Below are 24384 nucleotides of genomic sequence, written 5' to 3'. Positions count from 1 at the left end.
TCAGACAAGCATATTTTTCTATTTCTAATCACTTTTTCCCTCGTGGGGACCACAGTGTCATAAATGTCAGGTTTACTGTGGTCCTTCAGATTCCCCTGAGCGGTCAGTCAGCTCAAACATCTGAAACAGTGAAGGATTGTGAGTTATTCATTAAATCAACACAAACACGACAGTTTACCCTAGTGACATGGAGGCTTCCAGGCACTTTAGAAATAAACCTTTAAACCCTTAACTTTCTTACCACAGCTCATTAGCACTGTCAGGTCATTACAAAACCAGCCTTACAAAAGCCATGAAGTCACTCTTTCACAAGCGGACTGTCACATGACCCAAAACACTCGTCATCATTATACAATATCATATTATAGCCTAAAACATTGCTGATGTGCTTATACCTTATTATTTCTCACATAAAATTAAATTAAAAATTAAATTAAAAATTAAATTAAATTATATTAAATTTATATATATATATATATATATATATATATATATATTTTTTTTTTTTTTTTTTTTTTTTTTTTTTTTTTTTTCTTGACCCAATGTGACAGTTCTCTATGAAGATGTATTTTACTCTATATAAAACTTTTGGATGATTAATTATGTACTCTACTTATATGTCTATGCATTCATTACTAACCTCACACACTTTCCTCTCGTCTTGATGTGTACTTACATCACCTTTATCCTTCAGGCCAGGTTTATCCTCACTAGATAATGTGCTTCTTTATTCTATAACAGAACTGTTTTCTAATGAAAAGGTTGCGTCACAGATCAAATGAAAGCCCAGCATCTGTGCTGAATGTGGTGTTTTCCCGCTCAATCCCATTAATGCTGTCCAGCACGGAGACTTTGCTGGAATGAGCGTGAAAGCCCTCGTGGAGGAGGGACTGATGGGATTACCCTGAATAGACACTATAAGAGACGGGAGAACATCTCCACAGGAACACACACGGAGAACATCCAGCACACAGGACTGCATCAGCCTCGGCATCTGCCAGCAATAAAACCATAAACAAGCAGATAAAATGACACAGAAAAAGGTAAGATCTCATTTTATTGATGAATAGAAGAGTAGAAATCAGCAGTTTTCTACAAACCTAAGTGGATTTATGTTAGACATGATATCAGTATATAAAATAATAGTTTTAGTGGCATTAAAACTGAACAAATGATTTCATGCTCACAGAAGAAGAAGAATCCACTTCTACTTTGGCACATTGCTTTAAAGGAGATTATTCAGACTATTTATAAATCAAGCTTCCTTATCATAACCAGTTTTATTCCTACACTAACTAAACAATTCAATCTTGCAGTCAGGCATCATGTAGTCTAAATGATCTTTATTTAGTCTATATCTGTTTATGTTGCACAGGTCTGTTCATCTCTGAACTGGATTGGATCATATTTATGAGTTTAGAAACAATACTGCAGCGATGCAAACATTTGATCCTAGATTTCTTTCTAGTAAAAACTGGGCCACAACTGACAGACAGCTTGAAGTTTTAATGTGTTTACCAAAGATGCGAGTTTGCTCAGTGTATTTTCTTGCCATTTTAAAGTGAATTAAGTGATTATTTCATGCCATCATTTGGCCACATTAATATTCTCTCGATATGTTTATTAACAGGTCGCACCAACAGTCCAAACTGTTGAAGGAAACATGCCTCCAAGCTACGAAGAGGCAAACGCAGGTATCCATCCATCTATCTATCTGAACTTAAATCTGAATCTGTCATATGTCATTTTTCTTGTTGTAATTTGATGTCGTTTCATCATCTCTCTGCAGGATGTCCTGGTTACTGCTATGGTGAAGGAACTTTTTCCTGGGATGACATGTACATCAGACGTGTTTTCATACGAAAGGTCGAAGCTGAAACAGTTCCACTTAATTATGTAAAGTATACAGGACAATCTAATAATATTTTTTTGTAAAACTGATCCTATTCTTGCAGGTTTATTCAATTCTGATGCTGCAGCTCTTCTCCACAGTAGCAGTTATCGCTCTCTTCACATTCTGGTGAGTATAGTGTGGTGTTTCATTAATAGATGACAATGTCTCATCACTGAATTACACTGTGGATCAAACGTTTGGGGACAGGACGTTTTCACATTAATACTGTGTTCAACATTGATAATGATCAGAAATGTTTCTTGAGCAGTGAATCAGTATATTATTCTGATTTCTGAAGATCATGTGATCATGTGAAGACTGGAGGAATGACGCTGAAAACACTAATGATCTTTCACAATATAATGTTTATTTTACTGTATTTACTCTTTAATAAATAAACGAGCCATGGCGAGCAGAAGACTGTATCTGAACTCTCTCTCTCTCTCTCTAGTGCTCCAGTGAGGATGTACATTCAGACACATCCTGTTTTATACTCCATGTCCAAGTATGTATAAGTATAACCTGCGGTTTCATCAGTTATTCAAATGACTTGACTCTCTGTGTCACTAACTCCAGCAATGTTTGTGTTCTGCAGTCTTCTGTTTCTTGTCACGTATATCTCATTGGCTTGCTGCGGTGATTTGAGGTAAGTCAATAAACTGTTAATAAATTGCATTTGTGGTTATACACTCATCTCTATATGAAAACAAAACAATATATATATATATATATATATATATATATATATATATATATATATATATATATATATATATATATATATATAATAATTGGGAAATTGTAATATAATTGTTGCATCCATCTTTTCATTTCTGTAATGCAGGAGGCAGTTTCCATGGAATCTCATTCTTCTTACAATCTTTGTGAGTATCAGGATACATTACAGGAGTAGCTCACCCCCCAAAAAACTGCTGACCGTGTATTTAACCCTCAGACTGTTTAAGATGTAAATATGTTTGTTTTTGTTTTGTTTTTCATGGATTTGGAGAAATGTACTCTTGCTCAGCAATGGATGCTCTGCAGTGAATGGGTGCCGTCAGAATGAGAGTCCAAACAGCTGAAACAAATCTACTATTAAATAATTTGAACTTTAAACCATTGCTTTGTTTTGGTTCATAAATGTTGCTTAGATCTGTGCATATTTCTCTCCTGATTCAGATGAGAGGACTATTTCACTCGAGGAAAGTCTTATTATGGATTATGGACTCATATTTTATCCAGCAGCAAATATTTGAAGTAAAAAAAAGAAAAGAAAAAAAAAAGAAATTGTTGATGGTTTTGTTGCATGGATTGATATGAATATGCAGTTTTGGGCCTCTCCAGATGTTCACTGATGGACTGGAGTGCTGTGGATTATTGTGATGTTTTTATCAGACTCTCATTCTGACGGCACCCATTCACTGCAGGGCATCCATAGCTGAGACAGTGATGTAATGATACATTGCACCAAATCTGTTCCCATGAAGACAGAAAGAAGTACCCCAAGTAAAGTGCATGTTGTCCTTTGGTCTAATTCATTTCTAGCATTTTAGAATTCCTAGAGTTATACTATGGATTGCATTTTTTAAAAAAATCAATGCATTCATATAATTAAAAAAAATTACTAGATTTGAAATGTTCTTTTTCCCCTCTTTCGTTTATTTTGCATGCTTCTGTGAACATTGTGCGAGCGCAGACTTTGAGCATGGCTTGCATGTTGGGTTTCATCTCTAGGTAATGACACGTCTGTTGTGTGTGCATGCATCTTTTTTTTTTAGATAGGTTTAATTTCTACTGAACATAACAGAATCTGTGCTTCCTTCTGCCAGTTTCTACAACACTAAGTCTGTAGTGCTGTGCATTGGCATCACTGCCACAGTGTGTCTGTGTGTCACCATCTTCAGCTTTCAGAGCAAGGTGAGCAAAGGCTGAACAATTATAAACTAAATATGCTATAGATACTAATATACTTTTTGGTGAACATCAGAGGATTTTATTATAGCTGTGTCATCAGTGGTATATACACACGTTAAATACAATAATATCTCAATTCTAAAGTGTTGTTTTTTGACTCTCCAGATTGACATCACCTCTTTCCAAGGCCTTCTCTTCATTCTGTGCATGGTCATGTTTTTCTGTGCTATTATCATGGGATTTGTGGTTCCCTTTGGCTATGTAAGTATCCAAAGATATATGCAAACTAGATTAAAAATAAAAAAAAACAACCTTTGAAGTTGGCTTGAGAAAGTCTGACCAGAAAGTTAGAATTTTGAAGTTTGAAACAATTCTAAAGTAGATTTTAAAAGCTCAACCTTTGAAGGTTTTAAGGCCATGCAATCTCTCAGACCGACAATTTTTGGTCTCAGTTTATTTGAAGGTCTAGTTCTCAGTGTTAACTCGCTATTAACTATGACTTTTGCCTCAATAAACTTCTAATTATTGCTTATTAATAGTAAGGTAGTTGTTAAGTTTAGGTATGGGGTAGGATTATGGATGTAGAATATGCTCTTTTAGAATATTTACTTTATTAGTAGGCTACAAATAACCAGCTAATATGCTAGTGATATGCATGCAACTAGTTAAAATTGGTCCCTAAATGAAAGTGTTACAGACAAATCAGTAGCAATGCTAGCAATGCTGGGTTAAACACAGCCCAGCGCTGGGTGAAATATGAACAAACCCAGCAACTGGCTTGTTTTGAGCCAGACATGTTTAACCTAACCTTCTAGGTAGTAACTTAACTACTGGGTCAAAACAACCCACTTGCTGGGTTTGTTCATATGTTACCCAGCGCTGGGCTGTATTTAATTCAAAATGTTGGTTTCAGGAGGATACAGTTTTTTATGTTTAAACAGAATAGCAATATGATGGCTTTCTCCAGTCAACATAAACGTGCAAACACCTGAACACCTCACTGAGTTTTCCACTAATTTAGCAAACAAGCTGAGGACTGTATTTTTGTTTTTAGATTCTAGACAATTATAGTCCTAATAGCTATATTCCTCTCAGTCCTAATCTGTACAGAAGCATTAACAGTCCCTTCCTAACTGCTTTGTCTCGTGAAAGGTCCCCTGGTTACATGCGGTCTACGCCAGCGTAGGAGCTGTTGTCTTTACCATGGTGAGAAGCAGATTAGTCAAGAAAGGATTATGGTTTTAAATGATGATCATTTAATCATGTGATTAAGGTGATGTCACGCTGACTGACCTGTGTCTCGCATCATCTGTCCCAGTTCCTGGCCTTTGATACACAGCTGCTGATCGGGAACAAGCAATACGCAATGAGTCCTGAAGAATATATCTTTGCAACACTCAGTCTCTACCTGGATATTGTGTACTTGTTCACGTTCCTGCTGCAGTTGTTTGGTAACGGCAGAGAATGAGCGTGTTTGTGCTGGAATAATGTCCGTCATGTACAATACTGATCGCTAATGTTTCAAACCTCGACATGTGGCCTTTTAAAACCAACTCTGAAAGAATGATTCTCAGGGACTGAGATGTGCACTTCATGTGTTAAAAAAAATCACAGGACTAAATCCTTCTGAATATATTTGGTTGCACCACATTTGTTTAAATAAAAATAAAATTGAAAATACAATTAAAATTCTAAATTCCCATCCAATCATGAACTATTGGCTTAAAAGGAGCTACTACAATGAAGTAAGGTCTTTTATGCATATGACAAATGATTTTATCTATAATTGTGTCAATAACAATTTCCACTCAGCTGGCAGTTGAAAGTTCAGAAAGTTCAAATGTGGAGTTTATATTAAGCTCTATTATTTTCATACCAACAATCTGTTTATTTGTTATATAAATGTAATGCAGTCATTGAGTGTGTTAAGATAACGGAATATTCTCAAACTGTGTTATATGAATATATGATTATCACATTTTGCAATACAATATTATCAATGTACTATAGTATTGTAACTTTTACACACAGGTTATTCTGTATTTTTAATGTACTACAGCACTTCTGTTTACAACTTACGCCTGTCCTCATAAAGGGATTCATATTTCTGTCTATGTAAAAGAAATGCACAGATATTAATGATAGACAGATATAAACTGTTTACAAACTGAGGTGTGCAACACATCAGACATCAGGAACGCATGACCCCACACAATCCCTACCGTTTCTAGGTAGTTGGATAATGGCTGTGATAAAGCTAGAAAAAAAGAGTAGATAAGAAGAAGAATGGAAATAATGATGCATGTCAGTATGTATAATTGAAATGAATTTGTAGATTGATAATAATGCTTACGAATAATAAACACAGGAACCATGCGAGTCTTGTGTATGTGTTGTGTATCTTTTCAAACATATTCTGGTCAGAATTCTCAATGATATCAGATACGCAGGAGAGGAATGTGACCTTATATCAGCACGGCTATGGGCACATTGCAGATTTTTTTTTTTTTTTTTTATCTCTCCTTTGCTGAAATTTAGTGGGTGACTAAAATGATATGTTTTGCTGGTAACCGGTTCCAGAATCAAATCACTGGGGGCGTTTCTGAAATGAGTAAGGTCTTTATGCATGATATATTCATTCCATCCATTGTTAGGGTTATCACTGTGCCATCATTGCAATTTTAAGAGTGAATCCTGCGGATGTCATTCCTGAAACTTTGCCTTGTGTATGGTCTCTTAGCAGCTTAAAAAACACATTTATTCACTTTATTCAGATACTGAATGGATTATATAGAGAACATGATAAGCTATATTAATGCTGTTACGTATGCCTAAGCTCATGGAGGATGAGTGTGTGTGTGTGTGTGTGTGTGTGTTAGTCTGATCCCACTGGAAGAACAGCTTGTCATTCTTTGTTCAGGCTACCAATCACCTTTCACCTTAAATATCCACAGTTCCTACATGCTGGCAGCTTTCTGCTTGTTTTGTTGGTTTCACTGTTGAAACATTCACCATATGAAGGTATGTGTGCATAAAGGTGAACAGAGCTTTGTTAGCAGCTTTCAAGTGCTTCTAGTTTCAGATTCTTTAAATAGCTATATTTGTTATATTGTTCATTAACAGTCGATACTGTTTCCTAAAAAAAATTATCAAACAGGATAAAAACACACTAATGGGGCAAGGCCGTCAGTGCAATAGACAAGTGGGACTTGATGACCAGACTTTGAAATAATATATTTGGAAATATTTGAAATTATTGCTCTGATCTGCAGCGCTCACGTGAGGATGACAAAAACCTCTAGGCTCTAGCTTCTGAAATGGTGTCAGTGACTAACACAAGCCATTCATCAAGGTAATTCATAATGCAGATTCCCACCTCGTCCAGAGACAGTCCACTAGACAGGACTGTATATTGATAAGCTTCCCCCTCAAACACGAATCTTGAGGATTTTTAACGCTCAAGCACCACCGAGTTGGCCGTGGCCTTGCCGAGTGGCAAAATCCCAAACCTTGTGGAGAGATACCATCACTTTATATAATGAGCATGTGTCATTTAGGCTTTTATTCATGTCTAAACTATGATCCACATGAAGCACATCAGGTTTGTTTTAGTGCATTATGTTCATACATGACCATCTTGATCTTGTGAGTATTCGTCAGAACTTATATTACATTTGCATAGACACTGAAATGTACAATATTTGTGCATTAACAGCGTCTTAACGTGTAATACTGATGTACTGACAACATCTAAAACTAATTATTTACCCATGAACACCTGAACAGACTTACAAATCATTCCTTACGAATATTGAACTTGTGGCGTATATTGTGCTCTTTTGTCCTATCAGTGACATGTATTTAACAGTTTACTCATTTATTTCTCTATTTAGTGATCCTCATTTCCATCCTCAGCAGCATCCATACGCTTCAAAAACCATGCTCGTTACTAATTATAAATACATCTTTAAGATGCTCACATTTAAATTAACTGGTTTTATTCAGGTTGGGGGGAAAATATTCAGTATCACACTGAATGAATCGGAATATGTTTTTACCAATAAAACATTTTTGGTGAATTAGGGCTATTAAGGTAAAGGTAGAAAAAGCTAAATTAATAATGGCTGGCAGGTAATAATAATAATAAAACTGCAGTTGATGTTTTAATGTTCTTTGGTAAAATAAATAAAAGTAAATAAACCAACAAAATACGAACAAAATTTTATTAAAAAAATGGAATTCAAGAGATCAGTTTAAAAAGGCACAAACAAAAACAGAAGAACATTTTGTTGTTGCAATTTTTCTTAAAAAAAAAAAAAAAAGTACAAGAAAATCAGAAACTGTGGCACAGGAAGACAGATTTCCGGCTAGAAGCTCCGGTTAACATGCAACCAAACTGGTTTTCCAGATACCTGTACAAAATGTGTTATTGTATAAATAAAGAATGTTTAAAAAAGCTGTTCAAGAGACAAGCCATTTGTTCAGAACAGTATTCAGTACTGACGTCTTCACAACTTCCCATCTCTAGACATCTGGATACTGTCTACCGACCCAAAACAACTAAACACAGGTCCCGTCTTGAGGCACTTGGATGACAGCGGCGCTACAATAACTGAATGGTTCTGTTGTTTATGGCTTCATCTGGTGAACAGCCTGAACACCCCATGCTAGCAGCAATGCATTTTGAAACTATGAAATGAGCTCTTCTTTGAAAATCTGACCCGGTCGATGAGAATATTTAGATATATGCAATCAATCTGAATAAAAAACACATTTCATAGTTTCAAAACCATGTTTAATGTTTTGTGTTAATAATGGATGAAACGATTTATCGAAATAAATCCCATTTTCCTTCATGAGGTGAATTGCATAAGAAATAACTTTAGTACAGAAGATCTGACTAAAAACATTAACAGTAAAATCACACTGAAAAGTGGACGAAGGACCAGAAGTCAAAGTAATGGAAAAAGGTGATTCTGACAAACTCATCAGTAACTTAATCACTCACGCATGGATTTTTGTTTGTTTTTTATTGTATCTTGGTGGCGTATCTTTGGTAGCTGGAACGAATCCATTCTTTGGGAATCTAAAGACAAGTGTATCACAAAGATTTCAATGACTGCCAATAGATTTCAGCCTGAGTGACGGTAAACTGGTAAAGAGGTATTGATCCGTTTCAATAACACAACTTCTTTGAATGTAATGTCAAACTATCCTAGAAGGTAATCAAGCTAGCAGCTATTTTCATGGACGGAGAAGAGTCTCTTAATGAACACCATTGAATAGTTTTCAGATCAAGGTCATAAAATGTAAAATGCACCAAGGGGAAGCCCTGAAACGAAGGAAGTAAGAACTGCATCCCGTGCCTTTAGTGTTATAACATGAGCCCTTGTGTTTCTATCCTACAGAAGAGTGATTCTTCTACTCTCTTACAAATAAAAGTGCTTTAAACAGTTCTTCACAGCGATGCCATTCGGTTTAAGTCTCTTTAAAGAACCATCTCTTTCTTTGCTTTTTATAATCTGAAGAACCAAAAAAGAAGCTTTCTGGTTCTTCAGATGTTAAAGGTTCTTAATGGAACCATTTAAGGTTCTTCTATGGTATTGTGAAGCACCTTTATTCTTAAGAGTGTAAAGACATTTATAACATATGTAGGTGTTTTTCATCAATGATATAAAAAAAAATAATAATAATTTTGGATATTCAAACTCTTTTAGAAGTGCATCGTGATTGACCAAGACAGTACATTTCAAGTAAAACAACAAACAGCACAGAGAAGAACATTAAAGAAAATCAAGAAAAAGTCTTTCCTTTGCACACAAACAAAAAAAAACAATCCTATTAATCTGGGATTTAAAAAGGAACAGCAACCGATACACACACAACCAGACAAATTCATCATCGAAACAGTTTTCAGAAAGTAAAGCGTTGCCCAAACACTACAGCTAATCTCACAGAAGATAAAACAAAACACATCAGTGAAAACAAATCATGAAAAATAAAAAAAAAACAGCAGCATGAAGGAAGAAAGTGACTACACACGCTGAAGAACTGCTTCTGTCCTTCTCGATCCTAAACATCTGTTCCATATAATCGTTTCTCCTGCTATACATGTCTCATGTATAACCCCAGCACCATTTGGAAGTTATTTCTACAAATCTCTGCACTGCACAGAACCAAAGCCACGATAACACACAAGCTGATGAAGACACGGCGACCTGACACACGGCAAAACAGCTTCTTGGTCTTGTTTTACAAAACATCTGAAAAAGCTAAGATATAGTAGAGTTTCTTTCTTCTTGGGAACAGATTTGGAGATATGTAGCATTGCATCAGTGTCTCATCAATGGATGCTCTGCAGTGAATGGGTGCCGTCAGAATGAGAGTCCAAACAGCTGATAAAAACATCACAATAATCCACAGCACTCCAGTCCATCAGTGAACATCTGGAGAAGACAAAAGATGAAACACATCCAGCAAGCTTTTCTCTTCGATCATTGATGGACTGGATCACTTGTGGATTATTGGATTATTAAGAAGAATGGAAATAAAGAATGTCAATATGGTAGTAAAAATAAACTTGATACTATGATTCTTGTTTTTAATTCATAATCTACAAAACCTGCATAAAAAGTAAGCCAGATAGAAACCAAATGCCTTGATTTCCTTCCCTTTTCATGATTATATTCTCCTACTGCAGGTGTTTGATGGATTGATTTATACTCTTAAATGACACATTTCTGCTTAACTACAGCACGAAGAGAAATATTATAGAGTTATAGCAGTGTGGTACTGGGAAACTTCATCAAGTCATGTGTTATCATCACTTTTATGAACTATTTTTGATATTAACAAAGCACTTAAAGTCACTTCCTCGAAACTACTGTACTGTAACCCAATGGAGCCCATATGTGCATTATTACCATGCACATTTAGACACAAAAACCAGCCATATTTGATTTCATTACTGTATAAAAATACTTAATCAGTTTTATCTCTTACTTTAGCTACAGTATCAAGAGGATACAGAATTAGAAAATAATTTATTGTAAAAAATTTCAATTTGCAAAAAAAGGATTTGATCCTGAACACTGTAATGTCAAGCACAAACTGTTCCACAGGTAATAATTCGATTTAAAATGTTCCTCATAAAATACCTTTTAAAAAAATTCAGATTAATTTTCATTACTAATTAAAAAGAAAACACACATGACTGGAGAATTGCTATTTATGCATCTAATATTTTATATGAGCTTGAAGACAAAGGTTTATTGTGCACCAAACTCTGTAATAAGTAATAAATTAATGATTGTCTGTGAAGATTGAATTAGAGTGATTTCATCACTATTTCTTGGAAGATTCTTAAAATGGTGCAGCATGAAGAAGAAGTGGCTTTAAATGTTTTTGTTATGTTTTTAACAAAACACCTAAATATTAAACAACAAATTCTAAAAGAGGACAAACAAAACGCACTGTTTGCATATTAATCTGTACAAAAATATCTTTCTGCTGCTGACAAAAAAAAGAAGAAAAAAAGAATTTCTTTTTAAAAAGTTGCATATTTTACAAACAAAATTCTCATTTTTAACTTTTTCTTTTTTTATCCTCCCATATTAAAGAATTGGTACTTAAAAATAAGAATTTGCCATTTTGTGCATAAAAGAACACATTGTGTTTGCCTTACCCTTTTTTTAATCAGCATTGTTTTGTTTTGTTTTTTTTTACACTTTTTTTTTGGTTTTGTTATCAAAATAGATGAAAGATTGCTAGCTCTTTTGCACAGTCTCCCGCCGTTGGCTGAGTGACTCCTGAAGAGAGAGAGGAGTCGAACAAAAGATGAGTGATGTCCTACAAAAGATCCGGATTGCTCTGGGACTCTGTCTGTGGTAAACCCCGAGTGTCCAGAGCGCGGAGCAGCACCTCCAGAGGACCTGGGACCAAAACACAAGTCACTGATATATACAGGACAAATATGACACATTGTTCTACAATATACAGGAGAGACATGACACGAGTCACCGATATATATAGGAGAGACATGACACGAGTCAACGATATATACAGGAGAGACATGACACGAGTCTCCGATATATACAGGAGAGACATGACACGAGTCACCGATATATACAGGAGAGACATGACACGAGTCACCGATATATACAGGAGAGACATGACACGAGTCACCGATATATACAGGAGAGACATGACACGAGTCACCGATATATACAGGAGAGACATGACACGAGTCACCGATATATACAGGAGAGACATGACACGAGTCACCGATATATACAGGAGAGACATGACACGAGTCACCGATTTATACAGGAGAGACATGACACGAGTCACCGATTTATACAGGAGAGACATGACACGAGTCATCGATATATACAGGAGAGACATGACACGAGTCACCGATATATACAGGAGAGACATGACACGAGTCACCGATATATACAGGAGAGACATGACACGAGTCACCGATTTATACAGGAGAGACATGACACGAGTCACCGATATATACAGGAGAGACATGACACGAGTCTCCGATATATACAGGAGAGACATGACACGAGTCACCGATATATACAGGAGAGACATGACACGAGTCACCGATATATACAAGAGAGACATGACACGAGTCACCGATATATACAGGAGAGACATGACACGAGTCTCCGATATATACAGGAGAGACATGACACGAGTCACCGATATATACAGGAGAGACATGACACGAGTCACCGATATATACAGGAGAGACATGACACGAGTCACCGATATATACAAGAGAGACATGACACGAGTGTCCGATATATACAGGCAGGGTATATACAGCAATCCTTAAGTTAAATTTACTACTTTTTAATACCTTTTTACTACCTTCAAAATATTTTTTAAAACCATCACGACACTGAATTGCAAGTGTTAATCAGCGACCTTTCTATTATTTACACAGATTTTGACATATATAACATACAAAAAATAATAGATTTAGAGACTGATGTTGACAGCATATTGCACATTTATTTCACTTAGTAAATAAAAATAAAACAAATACCACAAAATGTGCAATGGAGAAAATGGATAGTTCCAGCACACTGGCTGGTATTCATTGCAAGTTGATGCATTACAAACAGGCATCTTCTATGAACTGTTGCGGATTCACAAACTGCGCCACAAATTTGTGGCGGTGGTGGTGGAGGTGCAGCTGCGCAGACAGCTGAGATTGGTAGAATTAACTGCTCTCTCCGAGCACGCATTCCATTTTTATGTTTAGTGGATTGCATATGCGACCGAAGTGCGTTAGCTCCCATCCAGTTGACATTGATGTTTTTTTTACACACCGAACAATAAGCCTGCCTGTTAGTGTTGTCACAGTACCAAAATTTCAGTATTCAGTACCGATACCGGTGAAAATCCACGGTTCTCTGTACCAATTTCGGTACCAAAGCAAAACACAAAAATTTGCTAATAAAAAAAAATATATAACTTTTTAGCACTAAAAATAAAACCAATGCCATTCTTTATACTTATTTAGAATTGTGTTTAAAGTTTTTCTACAAGTTATATAATTATGAAAAACAGTAAACAAGTTTCACCCAAATTTAATTTGTCTTTTAATTTATCAAATTTAAACACATTTTATTTTTGGTAAATAAAGGGGATTTGCTATTAAAATTAAATCATGGAAGAAATATTGAGATTTATTTTTTTAAAAAATAAAGTTTTTTATTTTTTTTCAACAGTGGTAGCAGTATCACATACGTTTTACTAAATAATAGTAATATTTCTAGCACAATGCCCTTATGTAAAAATTGTCTTTTAGGCCTAATGAATGCATATTTGTCATTTTGAAATTGCTATTTGCACATTAGCTCCGCCCACTACCGGAGAAACCGGTATGTCTTCTGCTTTCTCGAGAATGAATATGAATAATTGTAAATGAACTCCATTATTTTGACAGGAGAAGACAACAGATGCTGAAATTAATGCAAGCGTCATGACTGGATTTTGAGATTCCATACTCGTTTTCTGCTTCGCGGAAATCAAAGCGCTGTATGCATCAAGAACCGGGTTTGAACGGGACCTCAGTACTACCGGTCCTTAAAGAAACCTGGTACCGTCACATTTAAATTTTTTTTGTACCGACTTGGTACCGAGGTACCGGGTCTTTTGACAACACTACTGCCTTTTATTCCCTGTACAGGCCTGAGCCAGTCCTTAAACGCTGGGTCGTTAACCCAGCTATTAGAAAACTTGCATTTGTCCATGAAGACGACGATGGTTATCCAGTCGTTGAAGATATGACTTGAAGCAAGTCTAAAATAAAACGTAAGCCAGCCACTTCTGTTGAGCTCGCAGTGTTCTGAGATGATGCCGAACGACCACTGAATATGACGTCAGCATCAAACATACATTGAGACGGAGACGGAAGATCTTTGATTATGTGCCCAGATGTGCTAAAGCCCATATAAACGAACTAACGCGAACGCAGATAGAATTTCAATCAGAATAGGACACCTGATAGTCTGGAAAAAATAATACCTAATTTGGAAAAAAAATAATACCTCTGAGACCACATTTAACACTTTTAATGGCCTTAAATTTGACCATTTTGATTTATCACTTTTTAATACTTTTTAAAACCCCGCGGACACCCTGACAGGAGAGACATGACACGAGTCACCGATATATACAGGAGAGACATGACACGAGTCTCCGATATATACAGGAGAGACATGACACGAGTCTCCGATATATACAGGAGAGACATGACACGAGTCACCGATATATACAGGAGAGACATGACACGAGTCACCGATATATACAGGAGAGACATGACACGAGTCACCGATATATACAGGAGAGACATGACACGAGTCACCGATGTATACAGGAGAGACATGACACGAGTCACCGATGTATACAGGAGAGACATGACACGAGTCACCGATATATACAGGAGAGACATGACACGAGTCACCGATATATACAGGAGAGACATGACACGAGTCACCGATTTATACAGGAGAGACATGACACGAGTCACCGATTTATACAGGAGAGACATGACACGAGTCACCGATATATACAGGAGAGACATGACACGAGTCACCGATATATACAGGAGAGACATGACACGAGTGTCCGATATATACAGGAGAGACATGACACGAGTCACCGATGTATACAGGAGAGACATGACACGAGTCACCGATATATACAGGAGAGACATGACACGAGTCACCGATATATACAGGAGAGACATGACACGAGTGTCCGATATATACAGGAGAGACATGACACGAGTCACCGATGTATACAGGAGAGACATGACACGAGTCACCGATATATACAGGAGAGACATGACACGAGTCACCGATATATACAGGAGAGACATGACACGAGTCACCGATATATACAGGAGAGACATGACACGAGTCACCGATATATACAGGAGAGACATGACACGAGTCACCGATATATACAGGAGAGACATGACACGAGTCACCGATATATACAGGAGAGACATGACACGAGTGTCCGATATATACAGGAGAGACATGACACGAGTCTCCGATATATACAGGAGAGACATGACACGAGTCACCGATATATACAGGAGAGACATGACACGAGTCACCGATTTATACAGGAGAGACATGACACGAGTCACCGATGTATACAGGAGAGACATGGCACAAGGCTACAGCTGCTAGACAAGAAGCAAAGCCAAGCAAAAAGCAATTACGTATTTTCTGTTGAATACATTTTGTAAAATATTTGTTGGGACCTGTGAAACTTTTTCAAGGAATCTTTGATGAATAAAAAGTTACAAAGAACATTGCTTATTTAAAATTATATTGTAACACAACATTTTTAAGTACTATTCAAAATTTTGGGGTTGGTAAATTTATTATTATTATTTATTTTATTTTTTCAAATGAATCTTTACTGTCATTCAGCAAGGATACATATGTATTATATGATCTATTTTCCTGTATCTTGATGAGCATAAGAGATTCATTAAAAAACATAATCTTACTGATCCCAAACTTTTGAACGTGTAATTTTAAAGGAATTTTAGAGAAGATGTTCTACAACACTACAAATGAATTACATGTTAATACATTAATTATCAACCATAAGTTGGTTTTGACTCAAAAACTGGTTATAATAAAATCTGTGAATTGATAGTAGTTTATTATATGCAAGCTGTCTGCTTCTGAAAGAGACAGCACATGTTTGGTTCCTTGTCTTACCGTAGCTTCATTTGCTGTGCTGATAGGAATAATTAGTGTGTTCTGAAGGCGTCTCCATGGAAAGCTGCTGCTGCTGTCCACTGTTTTCCTGCGTGACAAAAACGAGAATGCATCAAATCTTCAAACCGGCCGTGTCCAGCATTCAGAGCAGCACGTGTGGCCCAAGGCTGGTCATACCTCTAATGTAACAGTAGAGGGAGGCACTGGGGTGCACTGAGGGATATACGATCCTTGCATAGCTGCGTTAGGTATATACTGCAGGGCAAAACAAATAGTCATACATATAATATTTTCCCGTCATGTTTTGATGGTAATTAGGTTCTACTGAGAGGACAAACTCTAAATTGATGGTAATAGGCCCCAACCGTGCCAGCGCTGCCGAGCGACAGGTGACCGAGCTGCTGGGTCAGGGGTCCGATCATAGACGTGGGCTGAATGGACATCTGGTGATCCATAGCTGGAGTCAGAACGGCCCCCTACATAGACAGAGATGCTCAGAAATCAAAGGTGATTGTTATATCCAAACCATCATAGTGCTTGCTTCTTTTGCTACGATAGTTAAGATAAAAATAAATCTAAATGAAAAAAGCAGCTGCTTGGAAACTTTTATGTGAAGTTCCCTGCAAAATGATATGTGAGCTCATATGTGAGCACTTACGGTGGGCTGCATGAGGTACGACTGATGATGCATCCAGGACGGGCTGTGCACCTGAGGACAGAGACAGAAGCATTGCACATCAATCAACCCATCATTTTCAAATCACTGAGTGAATTAAACGTCAGTGACACTGTGGATAAAATACAGGCAACCTGTCAGCTTATAGCTATCATTTTTAACCGATACTCACAAGGATTCCTAGATCATTAAATCAACTTCCTGCCATGTGTGTGGCATCTCAATCAGTGCTTCATCCACAGAAGACGTCAAACAGCTTGTTTTGTCACATTGAATTAAATTTGCCTTCAGTTTTTGGTTTCAGCTCAAAATTTTCATTTTGGCCCATTAGTAGTTTCTCCAAATCCAAAATCACCATGCAGGCACTAGCAAAATAGTCAAAATGCATCATAACAGCCACTTTTAACTAGCTCTTCCAATGTGCGTTTGGGTCCATATTCTGCTCATCTGACGCCAGATGTTAATTGGGACTGGAACGGGTTGGGGTTTGCATCTGTCATGTTTGCATTTCCGTTAAAGGTGATTTATACACTACATTTAAAAAAATTGTGACCCTGGAGCAACAAGGCAGTCTTGAGTCGCTGGAGTATATTTGTAGCAATAGCCAACAATATACACCATATGGATCAAAATTAACTATTTTTCTTTTAGCCAAATATCATTAGGATATCAAGTAAAAATCATGTTCCATGAAGATATTTGTAAATTTCCTACAGTTAATATATCAAAACAGTAATATGCATTGCTAAGAGCTTAATCTGGATAATTTTTAATTCAATTTTCTCAATATTTAGATTTTTTTGGCACCCTCAGATTCCAGATTGTCAAATAGTTGTATCTCAGCCAAATATTGTCCTTTCCTAACAAATCAATACATTGTTATTATTTATTCAGCTTTCAGATGATGTTTGAATCTCAATTTCCAAAAATTTACCCTTATGACTGGTTTGTGGTCCAGGGTCACATTTGAGGTCTTTAAGATATATATTTTGAAAGAAATGTAATATTTTTAAATCATCAAGAATGCATAAAATTGAACCGTAAACTAATTTATAATGTTACAAAATATTTCCATTACAAAAAAAAATATTTTCCTTTGAACTTTCTATTAATTAAAAACATTTGAAAAATGTATTTCTCAGCAAATCAGCTTATTAGAATGATTTCTGAAGTATCATGTGGCCACTGACTGGAGACTACTGGTCGACTGATATATCGCCATTTTTCAACTTTTGGCATCGACCCGTTCAGCCTATGTGTTCAATGTGGGACTTTTATTTTGACGGTGCTCACACTGTCTCTCTGGTTTACTGTTGTCATTAACAGTTCTTTCTAATACGGACAGAAGTCTGTCTAATAATCAGACAGAACAGTTAAACTAAGGAATTAATCTATATAGACGGTATAATAACAATTTAATTTATATTAGGCCTATTAGTAATAGAAAGACAAATATTATAATAATTTCTCGTTTGCCATCAGCATTAAACAAATACGCATTTAAATAATTTAAACAAATCGTTGAATGGCTAATGAACATTTAATTTCACAAACATTGCAAACTTAGTTGAATCCAGCTGTGTTCTCTGTGTGACCATCGGTCAGTGTGAATTAAATGCTTTAAACTTTAAACTCATGATGTCAAATAATGCATTGCTTTATGCATTTGCCCACTGTCATATTCATGTCATTTTCTCTGTGTGATGTTTGTAAAATGAGCGCCCCTGGCTTTATCTGAAAAATATGATTCCCAATGCACACAAACGTCCCAGAATACTTAGTGCCCTGTTGTTTTAATTAAACATTTATATAAATACTGTCATCTTAAATATAAGTATGTTTATTTTACACATTTATTTTTTAATCCATTGTCAAATGATTTCAAATTTCTTAAATATGAATAATAATAATTTAAAAATCATATGGGCTTTATATCGGCTATCGGTCCCCCTGCTTTCAAGATATCGGCATCGGCTGTCAAAGAACTGATGATGATTTTCATTGTTGGATGAGCTACTCCATTAAATATTCTTTTGTAACTTTTCATATAAGACAAATGTTAGGCGCAAGCAGACTGAGCTGTGGCGTCATTACTCAGTAATCCGGCTCTAATGGGCCGTTCAGTCCCTTTTGAGCACGCGTGCCAGACCAACAGGATCTCACTGTACATTATTTGCTTTTGCCTGCTCATCCATCAGCACTCAATAAGGTGTCAGAATTCCCACAAGCCCCAGCTCAGCTGAGTCACTGCGGTCTGATATTCTCACTGAACACATGTTGTGAGTCACTCTGTGTTTCATCCGACTGCTGTCGGCTTTGGCACACACTTAGCTTGAGATCACTATTGCAACAAAGATGAAACTTAATCTGGATTGACCTAAAATTTTCTAATAACACAAATAAATGGGTAATTAGAAATGACAAACAAGCAAGTCTGTTTAAGGACATGGAATTGTAAAACTAATGAGCGAAACAGTGAATTAACAAAAGGTTTTGTGGAGTAAAGCAGTCAGTGTATGAATGAGTGAGTGAATGGGTGAATGTGAGGCAACTTGTAAAGCGCTTTGAATGGCCATGGGGTCTGTTGAAAGCGCTATATAAATGCAGTGCATTTTACCATTTACCATTTCAATCAACCATTATATCTCAAGCTGAGGAGACTAAACTCAAGTCCAATTCATGTATGCATGCAATAGCAGAAATTTGACAATGAAACATGATTTATCTGAACCATATGTAGTCAAGGAGTCCCAGCAGACACATGAACCGCCTGAGGGGCCTAACAAGGCTATCTTCTGCTGCCCACAGTTTTACCACATTTGTAATAAATGTAAATGTTCTAAAACAGTAACCAAATTTAGTATACAAATATAGCTGCAAGCAGCAATTACGGGGCCAAGCACTCCACCGGCAAATTTAGGAGCTAAGCATGGCACCAAATGCAACAAATGAGCAATTACAGCAATTTTAGGATTGTTATCGAAATAGCTGAAAAATCATAAATACAAGCACTAGTAATATGATTAAATGTTTACCACTTTTGACTAAAAGGTGGCGCTGTAATTAAATAATTTTGGTGTGTTCTGTGTGAGGTGACAATGGCACACACAAAGTTTTATCATGCCTCAAATTTGTTGCTGTGATATGCAAAAACGGTTTTGTCTACTGACACAAAATCCATAACCTTTTGTCAGCACAGTCTGAAGATAATTGGATTCGAATTTGGTGAAAATCAGACCAACGGTTTATGAGAAGATAAAAAAGTAGCAAATTTGTTAATGCACTAAATGAGAACCGTTTCGTATATCGACACAAAATCCGTAACTTTTGGCTAGTGGTGTCTTTCACGTCAAATTTGGTGAAAATAGGACTAATGGTCTAGGAGGAGTTCGAAAAAGTAGGTTTTCAACATTAATCAAAATGGCTGACAGGAAGTATGGCCAATTTTGGCATAATCGGTATCAATGTTTTCGACAAGAGCCAAAGAATATAGTATAATGTATTCAAAAGTTATTAGCATTTTTTAGATATTTAATTATAACTTTTGACCACAAGGTGGCGCTGCCACTAAACTTTTTGAGTATCTTCAGAGCATGGAGCCAAATATTTTTTTAATTATTTTCGTAATGATATGATAATGCATTCAAAAAATACAGCATAATTCAAAATGGCCAACACCTAAAATGGCTGACACTGGACTCGACATGACTCACTGAATCTAAAGAGACCATTTGTGTGATTTTTGACCAAACCATTCAGAAGTTATAAGCAAAAATATGCATTTCTCATATCTCCTGACCACTAGGTGGCGCTGCGCCAAAACATTGTAGGTAGTTTCAGGTCATGGATGAACGGAAAAGAATGACACACACCAAGCTTGGTCTCAATATACAATTGAAAGAATCAACTTGAATTGTATAACTTTTTGCTAGCATTGTCTGAAGATCATCTGAGCCAATTTTCGTGAAAATCAGACAAACCGTCTAGGTCAAGTAAAAAAAAACGTAGGTTTTTCGAAACATTGAAAATAGCGAAATAAATAAACCTTGCGATTTGTGCATTTTGGGGTTCATTCGGCTTACCATGAGCCAATGATTCAGAGGGAAAAAATAATTTTCATTTTCTGGCTTATTGTTCAAAAGTTATTAGCATAAAAATATTGAAATTTTGGACAAGTGGTGGCGCTAGAGAGTTGGAGTTAGAGACTTCAAATTTGCTACAGTTAATGCTGGGACTGTCCTCTATCAGTGTGCCAAAATATACAACTTTCCCGCAATCGTTTCTATGGGCAGCTATAGACTTGCGGTGGAAGAAGAAGATTACAATAGGTGCCTACGTACCTTCGGTGCTTGGCCCCTAATTATGCAAACTATATACTGTACATACAAATACAGGGATGCAAACTCATAATGAGTGAAAGGTGATATAGACAGCCATCCCCGCCAAATACTTATACAATAATTAAAGCCTTTATTATAATGTTTTTAACTCTACAGTTGTGCAGTAAAATTCACTTTAAAGATTCACTTTTCATTCATGGAGATTACATGGAAAAAAGTGCAAAAAATCCTGTTGGAAAACAAAGACTTGTAAGATGACAATTACATGAAATGAGCATTATAATCCAGTAGATGGAAGCAGAGGATTCACTCATTAACTCAGTTGCCATTTCCACTCCCCAGTTTTCTTGATTTTAAATTTATTATAAAATGAATATTATAAAAAATTGTAGTACTGTACTGAAGAAGTATAACAAGTATAAATAAAGAATAATGGATTACATATTTGGGAATATTTTTATATAATATATATTTTTTATAAATATATTCATCCAGCACAGACTTGCTGTTGTTGTAGTTTTTTTACTCCGAATTTACTCTGTATCACTTCCACACCTCTGACTGGCCATTGCTTTCAACAGAGATGCCTGTGATTGGCTACAATACTCAATGCTGCAAAAACACGTTGTAAATAAGTTTCTGTTTTTGTGTGTGCGTGTGTGTGTGTGTGTGTGTGTGTGTGTGTTTTTGAAACCACACGAGTGTTTTAAATCGGTTGACTAGTGGGTACAGAACTGAATTGATACACATACTATGTACAGGCAAGCAAATATGCCCAGAAATCTCTCTCTCATTCTTGGCTTGAAGCAATTTTTTTCTCCAGTTACATGACTGAAAACTATTTTTCTCATACCTTATAAATTGTTTAAATATTTTCAAGAATATTTTCAAGAATATTGGACGAAAACAGTGCTGTATCACTGCATACTGAACACAATTATGACACGCATAAAATCATATATATATCATTATCTTAATGGGTTAGTTCAACCAAAAATTTAAATTAGGCTGTGTTTTACTCAACTCTACAGAATACTAGGTGTATGTGACTTTCTTCTTTCAGGCAAATCCAGTCAGAGTTATATAACAAATTGTCTTTGATCTTTCAAGCTGTTTAATGCCACTCAGCGGGTGTTGCATGCATCAGTCCAAAAGATGTTAAATAAAAAGCGCCCATCCATAAAAAAATAGCATTTCACACTGCTCCAGAAGGTTAACAAAGGCCTCCTGTAGCGAATCTATGCATTGTTGTAAGAAAAGTATCCATATTCAAAAAGTAATAATCACTTGAATCTAGCTTGAGCTCACTGTTGTAAATGAAGCAGTTTCAGAAGCATGACGTATGAGGTCTGCGTTGCACATGTGCTGCTCAGAAGTGACGATCACAGAAATGCAGCGGATCAAAACAATGGTCAATAATTAGAGAAGTACAAAACGAGGATTTGTAAAGAAGAATGTCGGAGGATTTCAATGTAAGTCAAGAGGAGACTGGTTTTCCTTAACTAAAGTAAGGAAACTTCTGTTGATCCTGTAAACAAACGTTGGACTTCAGGAGACTCACTGGCGCATGCGCAAAGCACACCTCATACGTCATGCTCCCGGAACTGCTTCTGTGTATAACTGCTGATGCAAGCTGGATTCAAGTGATTCATTACATTTGAATATGGATATTTGTCTTACAAAAATGTCTTACATCAATTCGCCACGAGAGGACATTGTTCACCCCTTTTTTTAAGGACGGACGCTTTTTATTTAACTTCTTTTGGACTGATGCATGCAACACCTGCTGAGTGCCATTAAACAGCTTGAAAGATCATTTTTAATATAACTCCGACTCAATTCGTCTGAAAGAAGAAAGTCATATACACCCAGGATGCCATAGAGGTGAGTAAAACACAGCCTAATTTTTATTTTTGGCTAAACTAACCCTTTATTGCTACTCACCTGGTAGGATGGTACTTGTGAGGGCATGTATGGAGACAGAGAGGTCTGAGCGATCATTCGGTTTGGAGTGATGCTGTACGGTGGAGAATAAAACCTGAAAATAATGAGCAAAAACAATAAGAAACATGAGAAACACATTTTTTTACATTATATGTAAATTTAAAAAGCTATTGGAAGTCATTTTGAAGAACACAATGTTTCTGTAATTTAAGTCTTAAAGGGACAGTTCACCCCAAAATAAGAAAATTCTATCATCTATTCACCCTCATGTTGTCACTCCAAACCCATGAGCTTTTCAATGGACTTTGATACACAAACAAATGAATTTGTAATGAAACCTGGTAGAATGAAAGTCCATGAAACCAAAACATTGATGCATGAAAACCTTCATAAAGAGATCATGAAAGTAATCTATATGAATCCAGCGGTTTAATCCAAGTCTTCTGAGGATATGAACATATATAAATATATATGCACTATATATGCACATATATAAATATGGTAAAGAGAAATACTCATTTAAAGCACTTTAAAATGAGACCCGTTAAAGCAGGCAAGTCTCTTTGCACTCACCCGTTCTGTAAGGCCGCTGGGTCATACGTGAGCGTCATTCCTCCCTGAACGTGGAAAGGAAAATGACAAATTTTATATAAAATGTGCAAGCTCTGTATAAGTCACAAAGAGTGCTCTCATACCGTTTCACCATCTCTAGGCCAGGCTCGGCCGTTCTGTAGGTACTTTGCTTGGTTTTGTCGCTTCTTTTGTCCTCCGTCAGCAAACTTGCACAACAACGGTTCTGTAGGTACTACAGGTGAAGTGCAAGAAGCAAGAGTTTGTTTTTAAATATTTCATACATTTTATTCTTCCATAATTAATAATGAAAATTATTATATAAATTAAAATAATTGATATCTCAGCTACCTGGCACTCCAGGTGGGGTTTTGATATATTTTCCATTAAAATGCTGAATGATGGCTTCACATTTCTCTGTGGATTCCATCCTGTTATACAAAGACATTAAAGAAACAATTAAAAAGGTATTGTTTATGGGGATATATAGTAGGGATGCACTGGCTGACCGGCCATAAATCGGAACCGGCTGGTTTTTGCTTAAAATACGCAATCGGCAATCAGCTTTTTTCCGGATATGCGCCTGCGTGCACACTGTAATAATTCGATATCATGTCATTTGGGTGGAAGTATTTTGAAATCTGTGCACAGGACATGGGCAGCCGTTCAACACTGGAAGTGGCCGTTGGTGTACTGACGCACAATTAAAAGTCCCTTTCCTGCGCGAGCATACTGTACCTGTTCACGCCCTCCACAAGCGGAGACAGTGAAGGGATGTTC

General features: G+C 36.4%; 3 protein-coding genes across 4 annotated transcripts in view; 2 read left to right on the top strand and 1 right to left on the bottom strand.

Moving 5' to 3' along the window:
* Positions 1-937: 937 nt before the first annotated feature.
* On the top strand, positions 938-6187 carry faim2b (Fas apoptotic inhibitory molecule 2b). Its single transcript, XM_026242225.1, has 12 exons — positions 938-1043; positions 1631-1694; positions 1790-1866; positions 1956-2020; positions 2346-2399; positions 2490-2540; positions 2739-2778; positions 3591-3628; positions 3724-3811; positions 3974-4069; positions 4961-5014; positions 5127-6187. Exons 1-12 carry the CDS (start codon positions 1029-1031, stop codon positions 5274-5276), a joined length of 792 nt encoding a protein of 263 aa, XP_026098010.1. The 5' UTR covers positions 938-1028; the 3' UTR covers positions 5277-6187.
* Positions 6188-8017: 1830 nt separating this feature from the next.
* rbms2a (RNA binding motif, single stranded interacting protein 2a) overlaps positions 8018-24384 on the bottom strand; it is a 52029-nt gene continuing 35662 nt past the window's right edge. Inside the window, exons 6-14 of one of the 2 annotated variants that reach the window (XM_026242223.1) lie at positions 23956-24035; positions 23730-23839; positions 23608-23651; positions 23035-23128; positions 16733-16783; positions 16413-16550; positions 16252-16329; positions 16075-16162; positions 8018-11739 (exon numbers count right to left, since the gene is read on the bottom strand). In XM_026242223.1, coding sequence (XP_026098008.1) covers positions 16082-16162; positions 16252-16329; positions 16413-16550; positions 16733-16783; positions 23035-23128; positions 23608-23651; positions 23730-23839; positions 23956-24035 — 676 coding nt within the window. In that variant the 3' untranslated portion in view covers positions 8018-11739; positions 16075-16081. The remainder of the gene's footprint in view (positions 11740-16074; positions 16163-16251; positions 16330-16412; positions 16551-16732; positions 16784-23034; positions 23129-23607; positions 23652-23729; positions 23840-23955; positions 24036-24384) is intronic. The other variant, XM_026242224.1, reaches the window with a different exon arrangement.
* On the top strand, positions 11652-16062 carry LOC113069212 (uncharacterized). The gene is made up of 3 exons (XM_026242219.1): positions 11652-11756; positions 11840-12631; positions 14478-16062. The coding sequence occupies exons 1-3, from the start codon at positions 11652-11654 to the stop codon at positions 15588-15590; spliced, it is 2010 nt and encodes a 669-aa protein (XP_026098004.1). The 3' UTR covers positions 15591-16062.

This window comes from Carassius auratus, unplaced genomic scaffold, assembly GCF_003368295.1.
Source record: "Carassius auratus strain Wakin unplaced genomic scaffold, ASM336829v1 scaf_tig00001155, whole genome shotgun sequence".
Taxonomy (NCBI): Eukaryota; Metazoa; Chordata; class Actinopteri; order Cypriniformes; family Cyprinidae; genus Carassius; species Carassius auratus.
The sequence above is the reverse complement of the archived record's forward strand: the minus strand, read 5'-3'. Positions and strand labels throughout refer to the sequence as shown.